This window comes from Chelonia mydas, chromosome 3, assembly GCF_015237465.2.
Source record: "Chelonia mydas isolate rCheMyd1 chromosome 3, rCheMyd1.pri.v2, whole genome shotgun sequence".
NCBI classification, from domain to species: Eukaryota; Metazoa; Chordata; order Testudines; family Cheloniidae; genus Chelonia; species Chelonia mydas.
The window spans coordinates 82084638-82110848 of record NC_057851.1 but is presented as its reverse complement, the minus strand read 5'-3'; the positions used below and the strand labels follow the sequence as shown (position 1 = coordinate 82110848).

Here is a 26211-nt window from a genome sequence, read left to right as displayed (position 1 = left end):
ATCCATTTCATATTTTCCCCCAATCTTAAATCATTACAGTGGCTCCTGACTAATTGGGGCTCCCCTGGTTTTTCTCCCTAGTAACTGTTCCTCACAACAGCAGCAGTGATTGTCCTACAGCCTCTGGCTCTGGAGTAGCTGGTTGAGTGGAAGTATTCTCCCTCTGGTGCTGGGCAGACACTTAGGAAATGTTTCCTCTTAAGTTGGGCAGCTCTTCCCTAGATGGGGTAGAGGAGTGATTTCCTTAGGCTGCTGGGCAGGAGAGTGGGGCTTCAGGCTCCCTCCCAACACCAACTCTTTGGACTGTGGCTGCACAGGCAGGCATCAGCAGCAGTGGTCACAGGTCTCTCACTTAGAACAGCAGCCATTTAGTCCCATCTTTTCCTTCCCTGAGCCTTGTCATGCACTGCTGTAGCAGCTGGTTAGGGAGTGGTGCTGTGGGGAGTATGCAATGCAATACAAGGACTGCATGGGGACATAAGGGAGTTTCCCTTGCAGCTGCTGCCACAGTCACAGCAATATTTGAGTGCACTTCGAGAGTTGAAAATGTTAACAAGCAGAACCAGACTTAGCATTTTGCAGACGGTTACAAACAATTTTTTGGTCACTGCCTCTTTATCGCTCACCTCCCCTGTCTCCACCACACCACTATGCAGGGCTAACCTAAGGATTTTATGTAATTCCTTGGGATATGCCCAAACATAACTTACTTATTTTACGTACAAATTATAGTGGGATTGAATCTTTAGGTCTCCTCAGCCTCCTGCTGCAGAAATGGGTCCCAGCTGCAAATTTCTATTAGTCTCAGAAATCTGTTACCACTTACGTTTTCAAGGCTCCCTTCAGAAGGAATTGGGCTAAAAACTTACTTTTTAAATAAAAAGATTCTCTTTTAGAAAGCCAAAAGTTTGCATCAATTAACAAATGGTTCCTGCAAGCCACTCCTCCAGCTCATCAGTGCAGTAATAAAAGTGTCTGTTGAAAAGGTTCAATTACTGGCTGCTGTCCACAGAGTGCTACAAAAGTTTGTTACCAAGTTGTAGTCTAGCTATCAGCACTTGATCGAAGATAATTCTTTGACTTGTGCCAACCTTTACAGCCATCTAAGGGTACAAAACCCTGATGCGGAGATATTTTAGCTTTCATCAATTTGAACTTCAGATTATTACAGTAATATCAAATATCTCTCAACGCTGCACTGCAGGTTAGTGCTCCAGCTGACTACCTCATTCTCAAAATATGGATGGGATTGCTTCACAGACTGCCTTCCTGGCACTAGCACTTTCACAGCCTGGCCAATTTAGTTACATATAAGGACACAAGAGTAACTCTCAGTGTCTCATATATAACTAAACGAATTAATTTAAGATTGAACCCCTCACTAACACAGAGACACTAATATATTGTAAAGCAAAGCACTATGCTTAGAAAGAAGATAAAGCACTGCTCTCGGTGTTTGTGCTGTCCGAAAGGTAAAATATCTCTTAATCCTTCCTTCCCCATGAAGCTGATATGGCAGTTTAGGCCTTAAAAGCTTTATCTAACTCCCACTGAAGTCAATAGAAAAATGCTTGTTGGCTTCACTATGAGTTTAAACAAGCACCCATTTTTCTTATCATGACTCATTCCACCATGGAAGAAGTCTTTTTTCACCTTGGAGCAACTGAGGAACATACTGGCATTTTAAAACTTGAAACTGATGGCAGAGAAGTGTCATAATTTATTAAAGCAGCTGCATGGGAATATGTGAGAGAGATTAGAGACCAATTTCCATCTTAATTTCACATGAAGTTAATCTCATAAGAACAGTATTGTGTACACCACTCCAACACATTGTTGTTCAATTTAATATTCTGTCTTCAGATTAGAAGAGAAAAATGGTAACTTCCTTTCCTTTTCAGAGGTACTATAAATACATCTTCCTTCCTCAGTTGTCAAGTTTCAGAAAACATGGGTAAAAGCAGTACCCTTCTGTGATGCTTTAGGAGTCTACCCAGACCAGTAAGGGGTGGTGTCATCACCTGCCCTCTAGCCCTGGGTGCTTCTGTGCTGTGCAGCTTTGGCTCAGAGCTCTGATACCAGCAATGTGCTTTCAGCACAAAATGGCATCACCCTGGCTTCTGCCAGCCTGGTTACTCCTTTCAGGGCAACACCATCAGACCTTCCAGTCCTGACTTTCCTCAGAACTGTCTCCCTGGTAATGTCTAGACCCTCTCACTGGAACATTCACAAAAGCTTACAAGTTTGTTTCTCCTTGAAAGAGAAAAGACACAACAGCTTATTAACTTAACTGGGGTTAATGCACCCTTCCCTTCAATCACAGCAGTGAGCTGGTTTATAGTAAAACAAGTTTAACTACATAAAGACATAGATTTAGGTGATACCAAGTTAGAAGTAGTAGGGATAGAAATGGTTACAAACAAAAGTGAAAATACACTAGCAAGACTGAAATTCAACCAACTGAGCCTTCTTGTTGAAAGTTTTTTCAACATAGTCATTCTTCCAGCATGGCTGGCTGATCTTTAGCCAGAATCACAGAGCCCAGTGTGCTTGGTTTTCTTTGTCTCCTCAGGGCAAGGATAACTTGGGGGTTCTTTCCCTCTCTCTTTATACTCCAGTAAACCTTTGAAATGTATTCTTCTGAAGTGTAGCCCCAGATAATGTTCCTTTCCTTTGCTGAGTGTAGAGGCCATGCCGGCTTCTTCCCACTTGTGATTTTTTTTTTACAATGCAAATGCTCTTCCTGCAATCTCTGGTGCAAATGAATAACCCACTGTCCTGGCTTGGGGTGTGAGACCCTTTCTTTTGTCTTCATAGTTCTTTTTAGATTTTCTATACATTTATCACAAAAGAAGATTAATGATCAGTTAGTTATTAGTTTTCCAGTAATATATTACATCCCCCCTTTTGGATAAATATTATAACAGTGTGTGAAGTGCATTGAGCTGGTCAGTCAAGCTGAGACTCATTGCTACATACTAGAGAGCTCCATGCCATCTGGTACTGGGGTGCTCTTAGAGTCTCACTTTTTACTGTGTATATTACTCTGTGCGCATTTAATATCTGTCTGTTTCCTGGTGTATGCCTTACTGTGGCATCTATATACTTATGGGGGATGTGTCCTTTTATTAACAGAAAGTCCCAGGAGAGAAGCTGAGGCAAAGAGAGTAAGTGGCTTGCTTAAGTCCCAAAATGGAGTCAATGTAAGAGCCAGGATTAGAAAGTAGGAGTCCGTGACCTTCCAGTCCTATGCTTAGGCCACACCCTCCACAGTCACTTTAAAATTGCAAAGCATAACGCTCATACTTCTTGGAAATTTTCATAAAACATTCTGTTAAAAAACAGTTTTGCCAATATAGTATTTCTTGTACGGTGTTAATTCTTTCATCATTATAGGGGAGATAGAGCAATCGCTATACTTGGGCTGCCTAATGGTTTCCATTATAAAAGATACTTGTTTCCTTCTCTGTGAGAAGCTCTCTCATCTCCATTATTTGCAGCAGCCCTATGATATTCAGTGAGGAAATCTCATGAAATCCTATTGTGCTTTTCTGGTGAGAAATAAACTTTAAAATGGTCATTTCCCTTCTCTCACTTGTGTCTCAGGAAAATTTTGATGGCCTGGCAAAATAATAACATTTTCTGAGGCTGAGCTGATGCTTCTGGCAAAGCAGAAGTCTCAGCATCAGCACATGCTGTACTGAGAACACCTGGAAAGAGCTGTAGCATAGGGTAGGACAATACTGCCAACCTACCTGTGGTCCCAGTCACCCATGCCCCGACCTGGGGGCGCCACACAGGTTAGAAAAGAGGAGAGAGCCAGACTAGGATCCAACTTCCCGCCAAACCCAGCAGCTGGCCCTAGCAACCCAAATTCCCTGCCCCCTGGGGCACCAAATGGGGCTGGAGCTCCTCCAATCCTCGGGGAGGGAGAATTGGAAGATAAGATGAGTCAGATGGGCCAGTCCCCCCGACTCAGCACATAGTCTCTCTGGGGTAACAGCCAGCTCTTACTGCCAGCTAATGTAGCTAGTCCTATTGCTCAAATGGTAGCAGCCTGTGAGGCAGTGTTGAAGGCTCAGGGTTCAAACATTGGTGCTGCATGATGGGAATATTGTTATAGTTGTACAGAAATTTTTTTTTAAACTTTTTCCTATTATTTTTTAAAAGTCTAGGAAATTCCATACAACCAATCTACATTTAAAAGAATATTATTTGGGTTGTAAGACAAGCACTTGAAAGTTGGAAAATGCCAGATTTACAGTTGCCCACGTTACCTTAATTCTTGTGCATTATGATACAGATTATGATCACATATCCTACTTTTCCCCACAGGTTCACTGGCTCATTCAGTGCACAGAGTGCACACACGAGGCGACAGAATTAAGGTTGTGTAGGCAATCCTAAATCTGGCATTTCCTAACTTTTGATTTTCTGATTTTGCAACGTAGCTATTTTGTTCTTTTCATGTAGTTTTTTGTATATAATGTATTCTTTACAGTACATAAAAAAAGACTGTTCTTTAGGAGTTCATCTGTTCCAGCTCCTCATTCCCCATGTGAAGTCATAACCCAATGCTTGCCACTAATTGACTGTAATGTTGCAAACAAGATTATGACTGAAGATGCCTAATACACAGCAGCCACTGAACTCAGAAGATCTCAGAATCATCTTATGGAAATATTATGATGCATAGAGATGGAAGTACAAGAGTAGACATTTTGACATACAAAGAGAATTCTTTCTAAACAGAGGAATGAAATCCTGGCCTTGTTGAAGAAAATGGGAATTTTGTCATAGACTTCAGTGGGGCCAGGATTTCACACAATATTTTTCAGTATTTTTCAAGAGGTATCAGTGAGAGCTTAAAACATGACACCAGTAGAGGCCTTAAGGGAAGTAATGCAAGTACTGGCAAAATAAAGGCCAGTTTAAAGAAGTGGTGATAAAAACAAACAAATAGCAAGCGTATTTAAAAATTAGATACAGACTCTTGGTTTTTTATCTTTCATCTTAATTTGCATGTTATGGTTTTGTTCTATCTGATTTAAAATTGGCTTGGTCCTATATATGATGGCCCTAGAGAGTAACACTAATATTTCATCACAAGAATGGGTAAATACACACTCACTAGCTATGTACATTCTCCAAATCTCTGAGATGTGGGTTGTTTTGACAGTACACTAACTTGCTCGTCATATTTTCAAAGTACAAATTTCAGTTCTTCAGTTCTGTTCCTTTGAGATGCTGTTTGTTAAAGCTTCAGAGAATATTTGCCAACTTCTAGATGAGTGGTACCAAAAACTTTCCTGGCCCATTACCCATCACCATCACTGCCCGCTTCCTGGTGAAAAGCCAGCTCATGCAAATCTGTCATCAGATTTGCATATGAGGCATCACATTCAAGAGAAAGGTTCAATAACCAGTCTTTTCCAGTGCTTAGAGAAATAAAATGTAAAGGTCCCACTCAAAGGAATTGTCAAAAAACTGTCTTTAAAAAAGAAGAAATTAGATTTCTTTTGTAAATTAAGGAAAAATATTTTCCCCCGTATCAGAAATAAAGAAAAAAAGTGAGAATTTTTTCTCACATCTTTAAATATTTAGACATGTTTTTATTAAATTTTATCCTGTCTTTAAGTACTTGACAAAATTATGTTTAATAACTGTCAGGCTCTACTTCTGTAGTATCATAGTGTGTCATAGTGTATCATAGTATCATAGATCACTTGGGAGCCCTGAATTAATATGCTAAGATTCAGGATCAAAGTGTACCATATCAGTAGCTGAATTCAATACATGCATGCTGCTTGTATGACCACACAGAAACTAATGCTTCAGTTTATACTCTTGCCAGTCTACTCTGGGTTGTATGTAAAATTTGGAATGATTTTTTGAGTAGTATCTATCTTAGTGATTGTAAAATCTTGATGAATCGTCCTTGGACATTACGGGTATACCCGTTACATAGAGCCTATCTCTTTTTTTCTTTCTTCTCTCACTCTACTCCATGCTGAAAGATTTTTTTCTTGCTTCTGCAGTCCCCTTCACCGACACTGCCTAACCCGTACCCCAAGCAGAGTTTAGAAAAGGGAGAATTTCCAGATTCTCTAGGAAGTCCACGAGGGATTTCACTATCACTATTGATTTTATGTGGAAAACGCTCAGATACTGTGGTGATGAGCTGCAATATAAAACTCTTAAACAGATTAATAGATTCGTAGAGTTAAAGGCCAGAAGGGACCATTAGATTATCCACTCTGACTTCCTGTGTATCACAGGCCATTACATTTCACACGGTTGCCTCTGTACTGAGTTCATAACTTTGTTCATAAAGCATATCTTGAAGCATCCAGTCTTGATTTGAAGACCAAGATATAGAGAATATACCACTTCCCTTGTAGTATGTTCCAGTGGGTAATCACCCTTGCTGTTAAAAAATTATTTCTTATTTCTAATGTCAATGTATCTGGCTTTAAGCTTCCAGCCATTGGTTTTTGTAATGCCTTTATCTGCTGGATTAAAGAACCCTTTAATACCTGATATTTTCTTTCCATGGAGGTACTTCTACATTTCATTCAAGTCACCTCTCATTCTTCTTTTCGATAAGTTAAACAAACTGGGCTCTTTAAATTTCTCACTGTAAGGGCTTGTCTTCATGAGGAAAAGCCCAGAACTTACAACTGCTGAATAGCTATTCTGCACTAACTCCCATGTGCACACCCTTTGTTAGTGCAGAATAAGAGCCTCCACGTGGAGAATTAGTGCTGAATAGTTATTGTGCTTTAAATTCAGACCCTAGCTATTTCACACTAATTTCCCTTTGAATTCCCCATGTATACTTATACTTTAGCTACAGAGCTAATGTGACATGGGTTATGCAGAATGTGTCCTAATTTAGCAGCTGTCCTAAAAAGCCATTATTTCACACATTTCAAAGCTAGGACATTGCCAATCATAAAAGCTTTCCAATAATATGGGCATACAGGCACTTCTAAGAACAGCATATAGCTAAACAATCATAATGAAAGTGTATATATTTAAAGTCTGTTCTCCTAGTTATAAAACATCATGAGACACTTTTAAAATATATGGATAATAATTACAATAGTGAAGACATTACAGGTGGGAACTGGGAGACTGTCATAAAAAAGAATCTTACATTGCAGAAGGGAACTGGCTACTTAGTCATTTCCTCCAACGACAGTTAGTCCACCCTCAAAGCTATGGAGCAAAGTTAACAGGAGTGAGACTGGTTGGGCTTGGGGTTGTTTGAGGAGGGGAGAGAGCCTGGACAGCTATGAAAAGCAGAGTTCAAAAGGTTGAGGTAACAGTCAAGTAAGCATCTGAACTTGAAATTTGCCACTTCTAAATGAAACCCTTTATAGATAGAAGTATTTCTGTTTGCCATATCCTCCATCCCAAAATGTACTGTAAGTTATTCTATTCCAGTATTTTATCAATGAAATAAGAACCATCGCCATGGGTAGATATGTGTTCGTCTCTCAATCTTCACCATAGCATAGGAAAAGGAGAGTGGAAGATAGAACCAGGCTGACAGGGAAAGTAATGTAATTTGGTTTATAGTTCAGGATATTGCCATTCACCAAATCAGGGAACATTATATGCTTTCTCTGCAGAAGCGTATGGGATCAAGTCCAGGCTGCAAAGTTTTCAGTTTCTGTAGACCAGAGTTGGAATATAGCAAGAGTTTGTTACTAGAAAATCGAGTATGGGTAAAATTAATGTAGTAAAATAAAAAAACTTGGCTATATTAAGCCAGCATGTCGCGTTGTTAGGCTATTTTGCTGAGCCTCTAAAACCCTATATGCATTGTTACCCTCCTAATTTGGAGGGGGTTGTGGTTTTGGTCCTGGGGGCATAGAGGAGCAAAATGAACACTGTCCATGTTTGACTTTAGTAGCTCAGGAGCAGTGAAATATCCCTTCTCCTGACCTTTAGGGACCGGGAAAGGGAAGAACCTATTGTGGTAGACTTATACTGCTTTTCTTTTTATTATTTAAGGGTGTTTTAAAACATATGTATTGTAAATATTATAAATATTAATTACAACTGTTGTTTTAATGCTGTATTTTATATGAGGTGCCCGAAGCAGGAAAGGTGGAGAAGCAATACATTTTATATTTGAAAGACTTTTTAAAATCTCATTTGAACATTTAGTGCTCAACCCTGCAAACACTTCCAAGGCTAGTGGTTACCATTGTGGGTCTAGTCTCTTTGGTTTCAGCTGGCGTTAAACACTGTACTAAGGTTATATCCACACTACCACGGCTACAGCTATGGTGCTGTAGTTGTATTGCTGCAGCGTCATTGCATAGATGCTTTCTACATCGATGGAAGGGCTTTTCCATTGATTACAGGTAATCTATCCCTCTGAGAGGCGGTAGAATCCTTCCATCAACCTAGCCGTGTTTACACCAGGGGTTAGGTTGACATAGTAACATCATTAGGTCAATCTAACTTTTAAGTATTGACCATGCCTAAATGTTTACAGGATTGGATCCATATGGTAGATAAGGGCAGGAGGATTATCTTTTATTTTTATCAAAAAGATGAGACCCAAACTATACATGATTGATTTAATTCAAATAATCCAGGAGATACACTGGTGTGTAGAGGAACATTTGTACTGAAGGAGCTTCTATGCTATTTCCAGAATTATTCCTTCTCTAGAAATACCACCTATGGTAGATAAATATCACAAATTGCCAATATTATACAAAAGCAAAGTTGAGAAATGATGGAAAAATTCCTAATAGCAGGCTGGATTGATTTAAATCAAAGCGATTTAAATCACAGTTTTTAATCATGTTTTGCATTTATACTTTTTAGTTATTTTCCTGATTAAAGGTTGTATCTCCCTTGTTGGCAACCATTAAAACATGTTGATTTACAACTAAATGTAGCCTGTACACTAAATTTTGTGCTTTTTTTTCTAATAAGGTGGATATAATATATATATTTAAGCGGTTATATAGCTTAACTCACGTTTACACAGATTCTTAATTTTTACATTTCATTAATTTTTTATTATCAGGTTTGTACATGATTTGTCAAGTTCTGTTTGGATAGAAATTAAAATTCAATTAAAATGCACAAAACAGCATTTTAATTTTTATCTTTAATTAGTGCTGGGTACAGGAGATAAAAAGTTTATCAAAATAAGTTTTGCATTGAAAACTAACTGAATTTTTAAATGAAGGGAGTATTATTTGTAGTTAGTTAATGGAACTGATTGTTTCTGGTCACCATGTTCTTCAAGATTTTAGAACTCATAGATTTCATCCTCTGCCACCTGTTTTTTTTTTTTAAATATATTGGAAGAGGAAAACAAACTTTCCTGCTTTTTTTTTTTTCATCACCCAGCTGGTTTCTTAACTTCGAATGAATTAGTCATTGAGCTGAACTAGTAGAATAAACTGAAATAAAAAAATATTCTTTCTGCACCTGCAGAAGTGGCTACTGATTTCAAAAGCTGGTTTAGCGCTTCAGTAAACCATGATGTTCCAGGTGCTTAGCCAGTGATTTCTGCCAGTTCAGTGGTTTGACTTTCTTTGAAAGTTGGCACCAAACATGTATTGCTTAATGTTTAAAAAGTTTAATTTAAATTATTTTAATAGATTATAGTAAGTTTACTCCTTAATGTAGGTTGTCATAATTTCAGATTTACTTATGTTTGTTTTTAAAAAATAAACCCATATTTAATTTAAATTAGAAAATCTGATTTAAATTTAAAAAATCAGATTTTTTAAAAATAGTTGATTTTTATTGGCTCTGCCTAGCAGTAAGGGCAATTAAGCACTTGCAGTAGTAGTTGCCAAGGACATGTTTTATAGCAGGTTACATAAAGCTAAGGATTAGTATAGAGAAAATCCTGACCCACTTGGATTGCAATTCATGATGCCTTGTCTAGCCGTATAAATCTGTAATTCTATTAAAAAAATGAAAGTTACAGATTTTCTATAATTTAATAAGTATTCTGAAGATATTTTTAATACCCTGAAGTTGGGGTGACCAGATAGCAAGTGGGAAAAATCGGGACCAGAGGTGGGGGTGTAATAGGTGCCTATTTAAGAAAAAGCCCCAAATATCGGGACTGTCCATATAAAATCGGAACATCTGGTCACCTTACCTTAAGTTGAAGGGAATCCAGCAAGAGGCATAAAAGGCTAAACTCAGGAATTATGAGCTGCACGTATTAAATAATGTAATGACTGAAAAGCAACATAGTTAAAGTACTTCCATGTTGCCCAATAATCCATTTCTTGAGTAAATGAAACATGAATCTGAAATGTTGAGTTTACAGCCTGTGTGTGTTTAAAAAAAAAATTATTATAGAAAAACATCCACTTGTTGCTGTGGCAACTTTTGTGAAGCCAGGAGGACAGAGAAATGTACTTTCTCTGTTAATCTATATCACAAAGACCCAGGATACTTTAATCCATCCCCACCTGTAAACTGCCTTACTCACAGCCTAGCTTGTGAGGGAATAGTCTTCCAAAGTTGAATGTGCCATATCTGAGGAGGTTTTCCATGTCATCTTTGCCACCAAAAGGAGATCACTGATTGCATGTTTTACTTTGAGTGGAAGAAGTTAAACACCTCTTGTAAGACTGAATGATTAAGTCTTTTCACTTGACCCACATAGAAATTATGTAAATACCAGGCTGCCCAGGCTGCAGAAGGAGAAATTATTAAGAACAAAAGATGTTTTCACGCAAATACCCCTAATAATAAAGTCAAAGCAAGACAACACCTGAGAATGTAACCTAAATGTGTATAAAAGTAATGGGATGAAATATTGAAAGGGAAAATTTAAGATGACCGTCAGGAAAATGTCTGACAATAAGATGTTGACTTGTGGAATGGTATTTCTCAAAGGAAATGGAGAAATTTGGGACACTGAAAACTAACTGGAGAAAATAATACAAAGGGTACTATGAGGAAAGATTAAAAATTATTTTTCTACTGGTGCCTAATTCAGCTGCCAGTATTTCTTTTCCCACCCTCAAGCCCATTGCTTGACTATTTTACATTTTTAGGGTGTTTAGCGTAATGTAACTTTGTTGTAGTACAGAACTCTTAGGACTGCTATTAGTGGAGTTAGCTAGATCACATATAATCTATAGATTTATTTAACATAACTGAAATTGCTGTTCTGATAGATTTTGTTTTGAACAGCATGTGAACATGACAGAACACAAAATCTTTTTGTATCAAATTAATGTTACTAGAATTTGCTTTCATTGAGATGATCAGTCTGTTGTACTGTTCATTAATGCACTTGGTATCAAGCTACTGTAGAGTACACGGTTGTAAAATGGTTCCAATGGGCATTACTGAGCATGTATCAGAGTCTTTTTAATTAGTTAAGAAAGCTGCAGTCTGTCTTCTTTCTTAATTAAAATTTGGATCTTGCTCTCTTCATTTTATCTAGTCTGCATTGTTTGCCCAGACACACAAGCTGCTATAATTTTTCCTTTTCAGTATATATTTGATTGCCTTGTAGGAATTGCGTTAGAGTATCTGATAGAGCTGTTATTTCAATCTGTCCTTTTTGGAGCATTATGTTCTGTTTTAGATAATCACTTGAATGTCCTGAAGATTAAGTTGTCAGTAGAGATTGGGAGGGTTTCTGCTGTAACTCTGAATGTATTGCTATACTGTGTTAGATTGCTAGAGTCCAACTTCAGATAGAATTTACAAGACAGTTTGTTTGATTTGGCTTGTAACCTAAAATGTGGTGATGCAGTTATTCCATTTCCTGTGTGTTAATTTATTGCATGTTTTAAATTATTGTCATGAATTTTCATGTGAGTTATTGTGTCTGTACTGTGTAAAATAGAAATCAGGCTGATGGAATATAGTCAATGCACATAAATTATCTTCTCTCTTTCCTAGATATTTGGGCAATTGGGTGTATATTTGCTGAGCTATTGACTTCAGAACCTATTTTTCACTGTCGTCAGGAAGACATCAAGACAAGCAATCCTTTTCATCATGATCAGCTAGATCGCATTTTTAGTGTAATGGGATTCCCAGCAGGTAATTTACTTTCATTAAAAGGTCAGGCATAAATCCTTTGAGTTAGATTTTGTTTTAAAGGAAATTACTAGCTCTATAGCTTTATAAAAGCTGGCAGTATGATGGATGTGGAGTCTGTGCCCAAGAAAGTGGTGGGACTTGTGGAATAACAATACAGAATAACTAACATAAAATGTCAGACAAATATTACAGTTTATGTACATCATATTATTTAACCTGCACTTTAAACTGTCCAATTGCTTTATCTTTTCTAAGATAAAGACTGGGAAGATATAAGGAAGATGCCAGAATATCCCACACTTCAAAAAGACTTCAGGAGAACAACGTAAGTGATTATAACACAGACAGTGGTTAAAAACTGCTTGTAATAGATACATAGAAATCAGCACTAGTGATTAGATTCAGTTATCTTCTGTCTTGTTTAGACTTTGGAAGAGTATTTATTTGGATTTTAAAAGAATGCTAGTGTCCATCTTTTAATGTTGGCAAGAGGTTTTGCTGAGTAAGTCAGATCGTCTGCTGCACTGGTAGACAAGGAAGGGAAATGGTGCAGAGAGCAACATAGTCCAGGACAAGGCACGGGTCTGGGATTCAGGAGATTTGAGTACTATTTCCAGCTCTGCCCTGGATTTTCTAAGTGACCTTTGGCAAACCACTTGATGCCCCTGTGCATCAGTTTTCCTCTTTGTAAAATAAATCATAGTTACCCACAGAGATCTAGAGATTAAAAGCAAGACATAAATTCTATGTCTGATTATTCTTAATGGGAATATTTGAGCTCAGGAAATGCAAAGATTTCACATGGCTCATGCTTCTGTTGGGAAAAGGGACAGGCTTGTTTCTCTGCCAACTGAAGGGAATAGTTGCAACAGCTTCTCAAATGGCAAATGATGATGCAGTGGCTGCACTGTTGGAGCCATTGTGCCTGTCTAACAAAGTAGCTTCTACTAGGATAGGGCAGCTCTGCCCTCCCTACAACATTTGCTATGGCTGTGTGCTACCATCAAGACCTCAGCCATATATCAAAGCTGTATGTTCCATTGTAATAAAGTAAACAATGTAATAAAATAAACAAACAATTTAAAAAATACTAACACTGAAAGCTAGGACAAACATTCACACTTCACAAATAGAGTGTATGGCAATGTAGGACATTATATCTTCTAACAAATGAAATACAAAATGTGTCCTTTTGGACTAGTATGCATTTTCTTTATTGCTTGGTGCAGTGCCATAATCCTACAGTATATTATTTTGAAATGTGTTTACAATTTTTCAGATATGCCAATAGTAGCCTCATAAAATACATGGAGAAACACAAAGTCAAGCCTGACAGTAAAGTTTTCCTTTTGGTACGTACATCATTGTGCTATTAGGGATTATTTTACTTTGAAATATAATTGTAATATTAAAACAGTTCTATTTCTGCTTACTGGAGGATGAGAAGTATGAATTTAAAAAATATAAATGATAGCTACAGCCATGGCTTTTAATATTTTAACAAATTTGCCATTGTCGGCTTTTGCATTTCACCCCAGAATTGGCTGCCTTTCTGAGACAGGCAAAGTAATCCCTCTGTATAGTTACATCATATGTCAGTTTGTGAATTATACATGTATCGGTGGGAGAGGGGGGTGAGGAGATCATCTTTCCTTCTGTAGGATGAATGCTTTCTTTAGTTCTTTGCTATTTAACATACCTATAATATAGAAAGATCCATCAGAGCCCTAGCTTATAAACCTTGCAAATACACTCCAAAGCCCATCTCTTGTGTTGGGCATTTACCTGCGAGGGGCTGAGCAAATTGCCTGCATAATGTTCAAGCAAAAGAGACCAGGCATAGAATCTTTGTCTCTCATATGGGAGCAGAGTGCTACCCGTGTACTACTAGTGTAGCTCATCTGCAAAGAGGACAGGCCATGGGTATGTGCACAATAGTAGCATAAAGATCACCTTTGCACTCTGATCTGGATGCAGCCTTTGTGTAGGACCAGTCCCCATGCACTGAGTTACAGCTCCTTTCAGGCTGCTCTTGCATACATTGTCTACAAATAGTACCAAAGGGCATGGCAAGAGGAAGTCTTGGTCACACCCACTTTCCTCTATGCCTCTTTCCCTGCTATGCCAGCAGCAGGGAGTGACATAAGAACTCCTATCCCATCTGTGTGCCCGCAGAGTATCACCCTTAGATTGGGCTGATCCTTCACGGATGGTAACACTTAATTTAGAGCCACTTTATTTGAGTAGCTCAAGGTGGCACATACAGCACTGAAGAATCTAGCCCAGTTAGCTTTATTTCTCATACCAACAAAACTTCATAGTTCTAATATTTTTGATGGATGTGCATCATAGAACTAGATGTGTTGCTGTGCATTAAATGCTTATTTTGCTTTTCTGAATGAGCTATTTGTCGTTTATGAGATCGTGATGTAAGTGGGGCACACAAGCCATTAGTTTGAAAAATAATGGTTTCATACGTTTGTTAACTACTTCTAATGTTACACTACACAGCTTCAAAAACTTCTTACCATGGATCCTACGAAGAGAATTACCTCAGAGCAGGCTTTGCAGGATCCCTATTTCCAGGAGGATCCATTGCCTACATCAGAGTATGTGTCTCACTTTTTCTGTGTTCTTTACAGTGATGCCTTTTTTTTGCTAACTATTAATGTGCAGTATATAGTGACCATTTAAAAATGAAGAAATGGGCTTGTAACGAGAACATTTTTCTCACCACCGTGAGTCCACCTCTAAGCTTTCTAGGGGCACCAGTGATGTAAATCAACCAGTGATCGGCAGAGGAACAACTTTATACTTGCTGCACTCAGTAAAAGTGGGTAAATGGGTGGGGGGGGGGGAGGTGATGGTTCTTAGAAAACTATTCTGAAGTATTTATATAAAACTCCTGTAGATGTGCCTCTCTTAGACATACACCATTCAGCCAAGCTGTACATAATGTACTTAGTTCTGAACAATTACTTATAAATCAACCCCTCTTATCTTAGTCTACAGTCTCCCTTGGGCAGAGACCTTGAATTATGCCAGCGGAGGTGGTGTGACATGGACAGATACATCTGCTGTTATGATAAGAATACCAAAAACACTTTATCATATGACCTCAGTCTAGTTTCTTCTAATTAATTATAGACTGAGCTGGCAGCAGCATCGGATGTAGTTAAGGTTGCTGAACCACTTTCCATTATAACTTTACCAAACTTTAACTGTTTGGGCTGAAATTTTCCATGCTGGGTAGGGATTGCCTCAGGCTGGTTTTTGTTTTGTTTTTTCATTGAAGTTTCACTTAAAATGGTTTAACTGTTTCTGAGAATGAAGTTAAGGAAAAATATGACGGCTTGTCCATGCTAAAAATCAAATCTTCTATGGGAAGCTCTAGTGCCTCCATGCTTTGGAGCAGGGACTTTAAATTTGTCAGGGTGTTCTTCCTGGTGCCCGGGATGTGCTTTATTGCTGTCTCCACAAAAATCCACCCAAAGTTGGGCAGCTTATAAGTGTATACAAAATTGCAGTTCACACATGCTTACTAGAAACTAGTTAGTTTGGCAGCTAAATTCTCCAAAAATACTATCTTTGCTGGGCATGCTCCATCCCAGCACTACCGAACTTTCTTTGCAGTTGCTCCTTCCAGTGGCCAAGGAGTGCAGTGGAACCAGGCACGGGTACCTGACAGCAGAGAGACCCTCTCCTCTGTTCTCATTGCTCCCTCTGTTGGCACCGAAGCAGTAGGAGAATAAGGAGGAAGATGTACAGGCTGAAGAGTTGGGGGGTTATAGGGGCAGAGCAGGAGCAGGGACAGGCTGTGGTCCAGGGACAATAACGGCTGCCAGGGGGTGTTAGGAGAAGAGGGCAGAGATAGATTGAAGTTGCAGTGGGTGATAGGCTGAGGGGCAGAATGAGACTGTAGGACATACTTCCTTCCAGAATCTGGAGTACAGCCCAGAATTCACCACTGTTGTGCTGTCAACAAGTAGCTGTGAAACCCACTGGTAAAATGTTTCAGCCCTAAGTGGCAGGTCCACATACAGAATAAGCAGGCTACTACTGCTGCCGGTTATCTCATTAGCTCATGTGGCAGGGCTCTCTGCTGTTGATCAGTCTAAACCCAGCCCTTCTGATGATCCATGTGGAGGATCAGTATGGTTCCACATGATAGAATGTTTTTTCAGTGTTCTAGGAAATTACATCAGAAATACTTAATTAAAAGAACATTTTGGTTACAAAATCAAGCACTCAAAAGTTAGGAAATGCCAGACTTCAGGTTGCCCATGCAAGCTTAATTCAGCTCCCTTGTACATATGTGTTAGATACAGACTTTAATTACATGATAACATACTGCTTTTCCACAGGACACCTGCCTCATTCAGTGTACAGGATGGATCTGCGCAGGTCTGAAGCAGTGTTCTGTAGTGAATGAGGCTGTCTGTAAAACCCCTGCCTCATTTGTTGCAGAAGTTGGAAGGTGTGTAGTGAAGGAGATTGCAGGAAGAAAAAGGATGGTTTCATGGTTTAGGCAGTTGAATGATATCCTAAAGAATTGGATTCGGTTCTTGACTCTGCCACGAAGTTCCTATGTGGTGCTGGGCAAGTCACTTAAACAAAACTTTTCACAGTTGTTGTTTGCTCCTCATTTTATGGGTACCCAGCTTGAGATCCTGGGTTCTGCTTTGTGAATGTGCTGAGTACTCACAACTGCATCTAATGTCAATGAGAGGTGTGATTTGAACATATAAACTGCTATCCACATGCCAATGGATCTCAAGCTGAGCAAATTCAGTGGACACTTGATAGTTTTAGCCCTAATCTCTCGGTGCCTTAGTTCCCCAGCTATAAAACGTGGATGGTAATGCTTCCTTACCCACAAGGGTGTTATAAATATAACGCATTAGTGTTTGTGAAGTACTCCTATGCCACAGTGATGAGCAGCATGGAAAAGCTCATGAGGAAATTAATAATTCTGTATTCCATGTAGAAGTTGGATGGTGTGCAGTAAATAAGGTGAAAGGCCACCCATGCTATGAAGAGGATAAAAGGAAATATGGATATCTACCCACTTGAAGAGTCCGATCCATCCCATGTACTTAGTGAGGCAGGGGTGCTGCGGTAAAAATAGTATGTGATCAAGTAATGGCCACCTTTATTCTTAAATTTCCTAACATTTGAGTGCTTGTCTTAGCAAACTGGCTATTCTTTTAACATAGTGTATTTTTTGTATATAATTTAATTTTGCCAACAGGGGTACTAGGAACTTTTCAGCCAGAAAGGCAATAAAAACCCAGTCCAGGAAACTTTATTATCTGAATAGAAAATACACAGATGCAGCATGGGATTATTTATTTATTTATTTTATTATTGTTGTTGTTATTATTTTATTTTATTTATTATTATGGTAGCACCTAGGAGCTTCAGTCATGGACTAGAACCCCATTGTGCCAGGCACTTTATAAATGTATAAAAAAGATATCCCTGCCCCTGAAGAGCTTATAATGCAACAAAAGTCTGTGAGTGATCAAGCAATGACATTTATCATGAGTCTTGTTTGGATATGATATTTGTTCGGATTTCAAAAAATATTTACTGTTTTGTTAACAATTATTTGAGGGGAGTTCTAGGGATTATAGGATTTTGTCATGGTTACAGAACAAGCTTCACATTTAGACTCCTTTCGGTCCTCCTCAAGTGAATGCCTCTCTGGGTGGAACCATGGGGTCCTACAACCCTTAGACAGGATCTCTGGACTGCAGGTTCCCTGTTTACCAACTGTAATAACACAACAGGCCTAACTGTATTTTGCATCTGTATGCCATTTTCCTCTGGGAGCCTGTTACCGGAATCCAATTAAAGTGACTCAAAAACACTTTCTTCAAAGCAGTCTTGTTAATTCACCCAAAGGTGCATAACAAGCAGAGTAAAGGGTTAAAACAAAAAGAACAGGAGTACTTGTGGCAACTTAGAGACTAACAAATTTATTAGCGCATAAGCTTTCGTGGGCTACAGCCCACTTCATCGGATGCATAGAATGGAACATATAGTAGGATATATATATATACATACAGAGAAGTTGGAAGTTACCATACAAACTGTGAGAGGCTAATTTTTTAAGATGAGCTATTATCAGCAGGAGAAAAAAACGTTTGTAGTGATCATCAAGATGGCCCATTTAGACAGTTGACAAGAAGGTGTGAGGATACTTAACTTAAGGAAATAGATTCAGTATGTGTAATGACCTAGCCACTCCCAGTCTCTATTCAAACCCAAGTTAATGGTATCTAGTTTGCATATTAATTCAAGCTCAGCAGTTTCTTGATGGAGTCTGTTTCTGAAGCTTTTCTGTTGCAGAATTGCCACTCTTAAGTCTTTTACTGAGTGGCCAGAGAGGTTGAAGTATTCTCCTACCGGTTTTTGAATGTTATGATTCCTGATGTCAGATTTGTGTCCATTTATTCTTTTGCGTAGAGACTGTCCAGTTTGGCCAATGTACATGGCAGAGGGGCATTGCTGGCACATGATGGTATATATCACATTGGTAGATGTGCAGGTGAACGAGCCCCATCATCTCAGGCATTGGCACCCTGACAGCAGGATTGTCTGGCTATGTGGACTCTCTCCTCAGGCCCTACACTACCAGCACTCCCAGCTATCTTCGAGACACCACTGACTTCCTGAGGAAACTACAATCCATCGGTGATCTTCCAGAAAACACCCTCCTGGCCATCAACTTCATGAAAAAACTCATACAGATACAGACAGATATCATCTTCCTTTCCAAATGCAAACAGATGGACATCATACCAAAAGGACTAAAGGTAAAAAATCCATTACAATCTACATATCACACAGACTATGCTGAGAGGTTGTGCCACACACTCTCAAAGAAACTGCGAAACCACCTAGTCAACATCCTATACAGCAAACAGGGAAAGATTAAGAATGCGCTCTCAAAACTGGATACTCTCATAAAAAAACAACCTTCCACACAAACTTCCTCTTGGATAGATTTTACAAAAACTAGACAAGCCATTTACAACACAAACTTTGCTTCTCTACAAAGGAAAAAGGACACTAAACTATCTAAACTACTGCATGCCACAAGGAGCCACAACAGTGGTTCCCTTAACCCACCCAACAATATTGTTAATCTTTCCAGCTATACTCTTAGCCCGGCAGAAGAGTCTGTCCTATCTTGGGGCCTCTCCTTTTGTCCCTCCAGGCCCATGAACATGATACAGTTCTGTGGTGACCTAGAATCCTACTTTCGACATCTCCGACTCAAAGAATATTTCCAACATACCTCTGAACAACGTACTAACCTACAGAATCCTTCCTACTAACACTACTAAAAGAAGGATTCTAGGTGGACTCCTCCTGAAGGTCGAAACAACAGACTGGACTTCTACATAGATTGCTTCCGTCAACGTGCCCGGGCTGAAGTTGTGGAAAAGCAGCATCACTTGCCCCATAACTTCAGCCGTGCTGAACACAATGCCATCAACAGCCTCAGGAACAACTCTGACATCATAATCAAAAAGGCTGACAAAGGAGGTGCTGTCATCATCATGAATAAGTTGGAATATGAACAAGAAGCTGCTAGGCAGCTCTCTAACTCCACGTTCTACAGGCCATTATCCTCTGATCCCACTGAGGATTACCAAAAGAAACTACACCATCTGCTCCCTGAAAAAGCACAGGAATAGATCTGTGCAGACACATGCCTAGAACCCCGACCAGGGGTATTCTCTCTGCTACCCAAGATCCATAAACCTGGAAATCCTGGACGCTCAATCGTCTCAGGCATTGGGACCCTGACAGCAGGATTGTCTGGCTATGTAGACTCCCTCCTCAGGCCCTACACTACCAGCACTCCCAGCTATCTTCGAGACACCACTGACTTCTGAGGAAACTACAATCCATCGGTGATCTTCCAGAAAACACTCTCCTGGCCACTATGGATCTAGAAGCCCTCTACACCAACATTCCACACAAAGACTACAAGCCTTCAGGAACAGTATTCCTGATAATGTCACGGCAAACCTGGTGGCTGACCTTTGTGACTTTGTCCTCACCCATAACTATTTCACATTTGGGGACAATGTATACCTTCAAGTCAGCAGCACTGCTATGGGTACCCGCATGGCCCCACAGTATGCTAACATTTTTATGGCTGACTTAGAACAACGCTTCCTTAGCTCTCGTCCCCTAACACCCCTACTCTACTTGCGCTACATTGATGACATCTTCATCATCTGGACCCATGGAAAAGAAGCCCTTGAGGAATTCCACCACGATTTCAACAATTTCCATCCCACCATCAACCTCAGCCTGGACCAGTCCACACAAGAGATCCACTTCCTGGACACTAAGGTGCTAATAAGCGATGGTCACATAAACACCACCTTATACCAGAAACCTACTGACCGCTATACTTACCTACATGCCTCCAGCTTCCATCCAGGACGCACCACACGATCCATTGTGTACAGCCAAGCTCTGAGATACAACCGCATTTGCTCCAATCCCTTAGACAGAGACAAACACCTACAAGATCTCTATCAAGCATTCTTAAAACTACAATATCCACCTGCTGAAGTGAAAAAACAGCTTGACAGAGCCAGAAGAGTACCCAGAAGTCATCTACTACAGGACAGGCCCAACAAAGAAAATAACAGAATGCCACTAGCTGTCATCTTCAGCCCCCAACTAAAACCTCTCCAGCGCATCATCAAAGATTTACAACCTATCCTGAAAAATGATCCCTCACTCTCACAGATCTTGGGAGACAGACCAGTCCTCGCTTACAGACAACTCCCCAACCTGAAGCAAATAGTCACCAGCAACCACACACCACACAACAAAAACACTAACCCAGGAACCTATCCTTGCAACAAAGCCCGATGCCAACTCTGTCCACATATCTATTCAGGGGACACCATCATAAGACCTAATCACATTAGCCACGTGAGCCATCAGAGGCTCCTTCACCTGCACATCTACCAATGTGATATATGCCATCATGTGCCAGCAATGCCCCTCTGCCATGTACATTGGCCAAACCGGACAGTCTCTACACAAAAGAATAAATGGACGCAAATCTGACATCAGGAATCATAACATTCAAAAACCGGTAGGAGAACACTTCAACCTCTCTGGCCACTCAGTAAAAAACTTAAGGGTGGCAATTTTGCAACAGAAAAGCTTCAAAAACAGACTCCAACGAGAAACTGCTGAGCTTGAATTAATATGCAAACTAGATACCATTAACTTGGGTTTGAGTAGAGACTGGGAGTGGCTGGGTCATTACACATATTGAATCTATTTCCTTAAGTTAAGTATCCTCACACCTTCTTGTCAACTGTCTAAATGGGCCATCTTGGTTATCACTACAAATGTTTTTTTCTGCTGCTGATAATAGCTCATCTTAACTAATTAGCTTCTCACAGTTTATATGGTAATTTCCAACTTATCTGTGTGTGTATATATATATATGTATATTTATATTACTATATGTTCCATTCTGTGCATCCGATGAAGTGGGCTGTAGCCTACGAAAGCTTATGCTCTAATAAATTTGTTATTCTCTAAGGTGCCACAAGTATTCCTGTTCTTTTTGCGGATACAGACTAACACGGCTTCTACTCTGAAACCGGTTAAAACAAGGGGCCTGTTGCCTGGGCCTTACATTTTATCCTTTCCTTTCAAGGTTTAGGTAAATTCCATTTACCCCAAGTACCCCTTCCCCTGGCTTGGTTAAAAAAGAGAGTCCCTGCACCATTCTCTTTGTCAATTAGAGATCCACCTGCAGCAGCTGCTGCCCACTCAAACCCCCATCTTCCCTAGGCTGGGGTCTTTATTGGGTTAGTGTCCCTACTGATCCTAGGCTCAGGCCTGGACCTTGCTAGCCTGTTTGGAGCCAGGTAGGTGAGCATTTCAAAGTAATAGCTCCTTTATTGTTCCCTTAACGACCCTGGGTATTCTCTCTGAAGGTACCTTTTCTGTGGTATTGTTTGTTTTCTGTGTATTTCCCCCCAACAGCTCTCTTTGATTTCACTCCATGCATCCAGACAAGCTAATATCAAGCAGGTAAACTGAGGAATATGTGACATTCATAAAATGTAATACTGATATCCGCCACTCTCCGCAGCCTCCTAGAAGAACAGAATGCTTAAAAAGGAACTTATGGAGGAGGCATGTTAGACAGGGAATGGATTCCAGATGTAGGAGCCCCCTCATGGAAGAAAGCACAGGTCTAGTCTAGACTAGAAAAAAAAAAAGGATTTGTAAAAAAAATCAAGTTAGCCATTATGATTTGAAATGCCACTTAGCAATTAGCATAGACCCGGGTTAGCACTTTCAAAATCATGTTAAGCTGATTGTATTGCAACACAGGTTACCCCCTGAAGGTTCAACAGCAAGAATTGCTGAAATTAAAATTCGTACAAAATATTATCTACTAGTAGGTCTTTGCTGTCTGGTCTACCTCTGCCTAGGTCACAACACCTGGCAACATGATTTTAAAGGTATTAAACTGTATGTACTCTAGATACTAAATAATATTTCAAATCATGTTAGCTGACTCAATCTAAAAACTACTTTTTTATTTCCTTCTAAACAAGGCACCTGAGATTAATTGATTCCAGTTCTCTAGAGATGAACAGGTAGTACATTTAGGGCATTCAAAAGCCGTTGAAGTCAATGGAAAGACTCCCATGACATTAACGGGCATTGGATCAGGCCCTCAATCCACTGTGCCATCCATACTCCCAATTGAGTTTTGTAGAGCTTCTGGTGGATTCACATAGCAAAGTGAACAAATGCAGTGTCAGGACAGCAAATAATTGTGCTGTCATTTGTGCTCACTCAGTTCTGCTATAATTCTAGAGGAAGGCAGCTTGCCAACAGCAAATATAGCAAAAGTTAAAATCAGTGTACGTCTACCAGTAGTTATATATCTGTTGGGTGTTTATAGGGTCACTTAGTAATTTGGAGTCAAAGCATAACAAACATTAAAAGAAAAAGCCCTGAAATATATATGATATTAAATAAATGAATTTCAGAAGCATGTATGTTTAGTATGTCTCTGATTTGCTGTTTGATATATTTCAGTGTATTTGCTGGCTGCCAGATTCCTTATCCAAAACGAGAATTCCTCAATGAGGATGAACCTGAAGAGAAAGGAGAAAAGGTATAATAAAGGGCACTTTTTTTCAAAATATAACAAAAAAGTTGTGATGCCACAAAGGGAAACTAACAGAACATGGGCTCTTACCCAGAAATGTGTTTTGAAGACAAGACTGTCCTAAAATTTATCACGGTACATTAGAAAGTTTCACATTAATGCATAGTAAATTATAGTGAATAAGATTGATTGTTTGTATTTTTCCTAAACTTAAAAATTTGCAGCTAGTCAGACACTATTAGTAATACATGGCTAACAGAAGAAAGAGAAAGGGGCCTCATGCTGTAATCAACTTGTGTCCTGGCGTCTGCATGGGACAGGGCCTGTTATTGATCCAAGAGGAAACCTCTGGTTGAGCACGTCCTTTGGTCAGATAGTCTGTACAACATGGGAGCCCAGTTTGATTTAAAGCTGTGCCTATCGATACATTTGAAAGAGTAAATTCTACTTTCTGAGCTGATATTGTAGATTAGTATTTCTTTTACATGTGACAGTGTCAGAGCAGGGGGAAATGTTAATCTACTAAATCCTCATGATTTTGTTCCGCAGGTCATTTTTTGAGACTAGGAAATTACAAAACCTAAATTAAAATAACATTGGAGTCATGATTCTGATGTAATTGAAATTCCGAGACTTAGCAATGCTTTTTAAACTTTCAGTTACCGAACAATAAGAAACAACATAAGTTCAAATGAGTTAGGCTTTTGTTATGTTGATTTTACTCATTTGTGAGTGTTAAAGTATATATTTGCATTTCATTTTCTTGGGAAATTTTATTTAGTTAAACAAAAATGACACACACAGTATAAATATTCAAAGCAGCTATTATGATCTGTTGTGTAAATAGCCTTTGTGTCTCGTGGGGACTGTCGCATATTTATGCGTGCCATAAATAAAGATTTTGCAGCATATCTAGTTAATTTTGAAAAAAATGACATTTTAAACTATGTATTACTCATTGACTCTGTTTCCACAACAAGAAAAGTTTGTTAAAGGTAACCAGTGAAGGGTGTTTTTAAAAAAATGGATTTGTACCATGTTTTGCTGCTTTATGATGTATAAAAAAGGCCTAGAAGATTTAAAAAACAAACAAATATATAAACATCAGGAATGTCAAGTTTGGTCTTTCCTGGTTTTGCTGGAAGGCTTACAGGGGGTCTCTAAGATGGTGTATCTGGAGCTCTTACACCTTAACGGAAGGGTAAATCTTTAATAAAAACATCCTGTCTCCAAAATTTTCATTGGTCAGCAAAGTTAAATAAGTATTCACAAAAACAAAACCCCATGATTTTTTCCTAAGTAAAACCCCTTTGTTTCAGACACATGGCTAGATTTTTTTCCAACTAAAACAGTAGAATGAATGAGGGCAGTGCAGGGGAACATGCTGCTGTCCTTACACCTTTACTATATAACAAGTTTCAGCCCGTTGAGTTATGCAGTTCCTGAATGTCAGATTTACTTTTCTAATAGAGTGCAGGCACAACGTAATTGTGTTGTCACAAATGCTGCAATAATCAGAGTAGTGACAAGGATCCCTTCAATGGGAAGATACTCAGCTTAATGGGTGAACACAGCAAAACCCTTTATTTCAGTGATGGACATGAAGGAACAATGATTCTAGCAATAGCTGTCACATAAAATAGTCTGGAAATAGTTTACTAAATGTCTTGAAAAAGTAATATATGCTTACTAAAGCTTGTTGTTTGCCACAGTAATTTATATTAACAGTAACAGTACTTTGCACTTCAATGGCACCTTCCACCCAAGAATCAAAACAACTTTCCAAACAGTAGTAAAGCTTCACAGCAACCCTGTAAGGCAGGTCTGGTCCTGGAAAAACAATAAAAGACAAATTCCCAGTCGCAGGTTGCCAGTATTCATCATTTTAAAAAAAGGTTAAACCACTTAACAACCTTTAACAGTTCACAACCATTTCAAAACACCAGAAACCACTGCACCAGTACCTGCCAGCTCAGACCTACAGTAGCAGCAGTACATGGAGGGCTTATGTCTCCCTTTCCTATCTGCTAAAGTCAAAAATATATCCTACTGCCTGTATGCGTCATACACAGTCACACCCAGTTTCTATTTCAGGGGAGATCAACAAGTTAACTTGTTAAGTTTTTTGTTTTTTTAAATTAATGAAGTTTAACTTTAAAAAAAAGAAAGAAGTTATTTATCTCACAGAGGTAGATCAAACCATTATTAAAGATCCAAATGAACCTGAAAGCCTGTGGGGGCGAGTTGCATCTGCCTTGTCTCCAGCACTGCTTCCCAGACTCAGGCAAATCTATGCTAGAAACTTGCTGGTATAGTAATGTCAGTTACAGGTGTGATTTCTTTATTTTGATGGCATTTCTATATAGCCAAAACCTTAGTGTGGACATCCGATGAAGTGAGCTGTAGCTCACGAAAGCTTATGCTCAATTAAATTGGTTAGTCTCTAAGGTGCCACAAGTACTCCTTTTCTTTTAGTGTGGACATAGTTATACTAGCAAGTAAATGCTTTTGCCTGTTGTCATGGGGTGAACTGCATCAGTGCTTTCTCCCTGTCTCTCTGTGGGCATTCATACCACCGTAGAGTGGACCTCAAAGCTACAACATGTTTCGTCAACCATGTGGTCATTGATACAGAGCGAGCTGTGCCTTAGATCCCTTTACAGTCCCTCTTGAGTGCACCCCTCAACTGACAGGTTTCACTCCCTTACCCCTCTTTGGGTGTAACCACACAGGTCTACCATTCTTAGACTGGATTCTGTGGTGGCAGGATCCTCCTATTTCCATGTTAACACAGTAGACTGTATGTATTTGGCACCTGCAAGAAACCTTCCTCCAGGACCCTGTGACCAGCAACTTATTAAAGTGACTCAAAACAGCTCCTTCCAAACAAAAGTATTGTTGATTCACCCAAAGATACACTGTGATCAGAGAAATGGGTGAAAGCAACAAAAACGTACATG

At 39.2% G+C, this 26211-nt stretch overlaps 1 protein-coding gene across 11 annotated transcripts in view; it reads left to right on the top strand.

The window, feature by feature from the left end:
• CDK19 (cyclin dependent kinase 19) overlaps positions 1–26211 on the top strand; it is a 230982-nt gene that overhangs the window by 188237 nt on the left and 16534 nt on the right. For all 11 annotated transcript variants that reach the window (XM_043542809.1, XM_037894634.2, XM_043542807.1 and 8 more), the window contains 5 exons: positions 11920–12063; positions 12319–12388; positions 13343–13415; positions 14575–14672; positions 23179–23257. In XM_043542809.1, coding sequence (XP_043398744.1) covers positions 11920–12063; positions 12319–12388; positions 13343–13415; positions 14575–14672; positions 23179–23257 — 464 coding nt within the window. The remainder of the gene's footprint in view (positions 1–11919; positions 12064–12318; positions 12389–13342; positions 13416–14574; positions 14673–23178; positions 23258–26211) is intronic.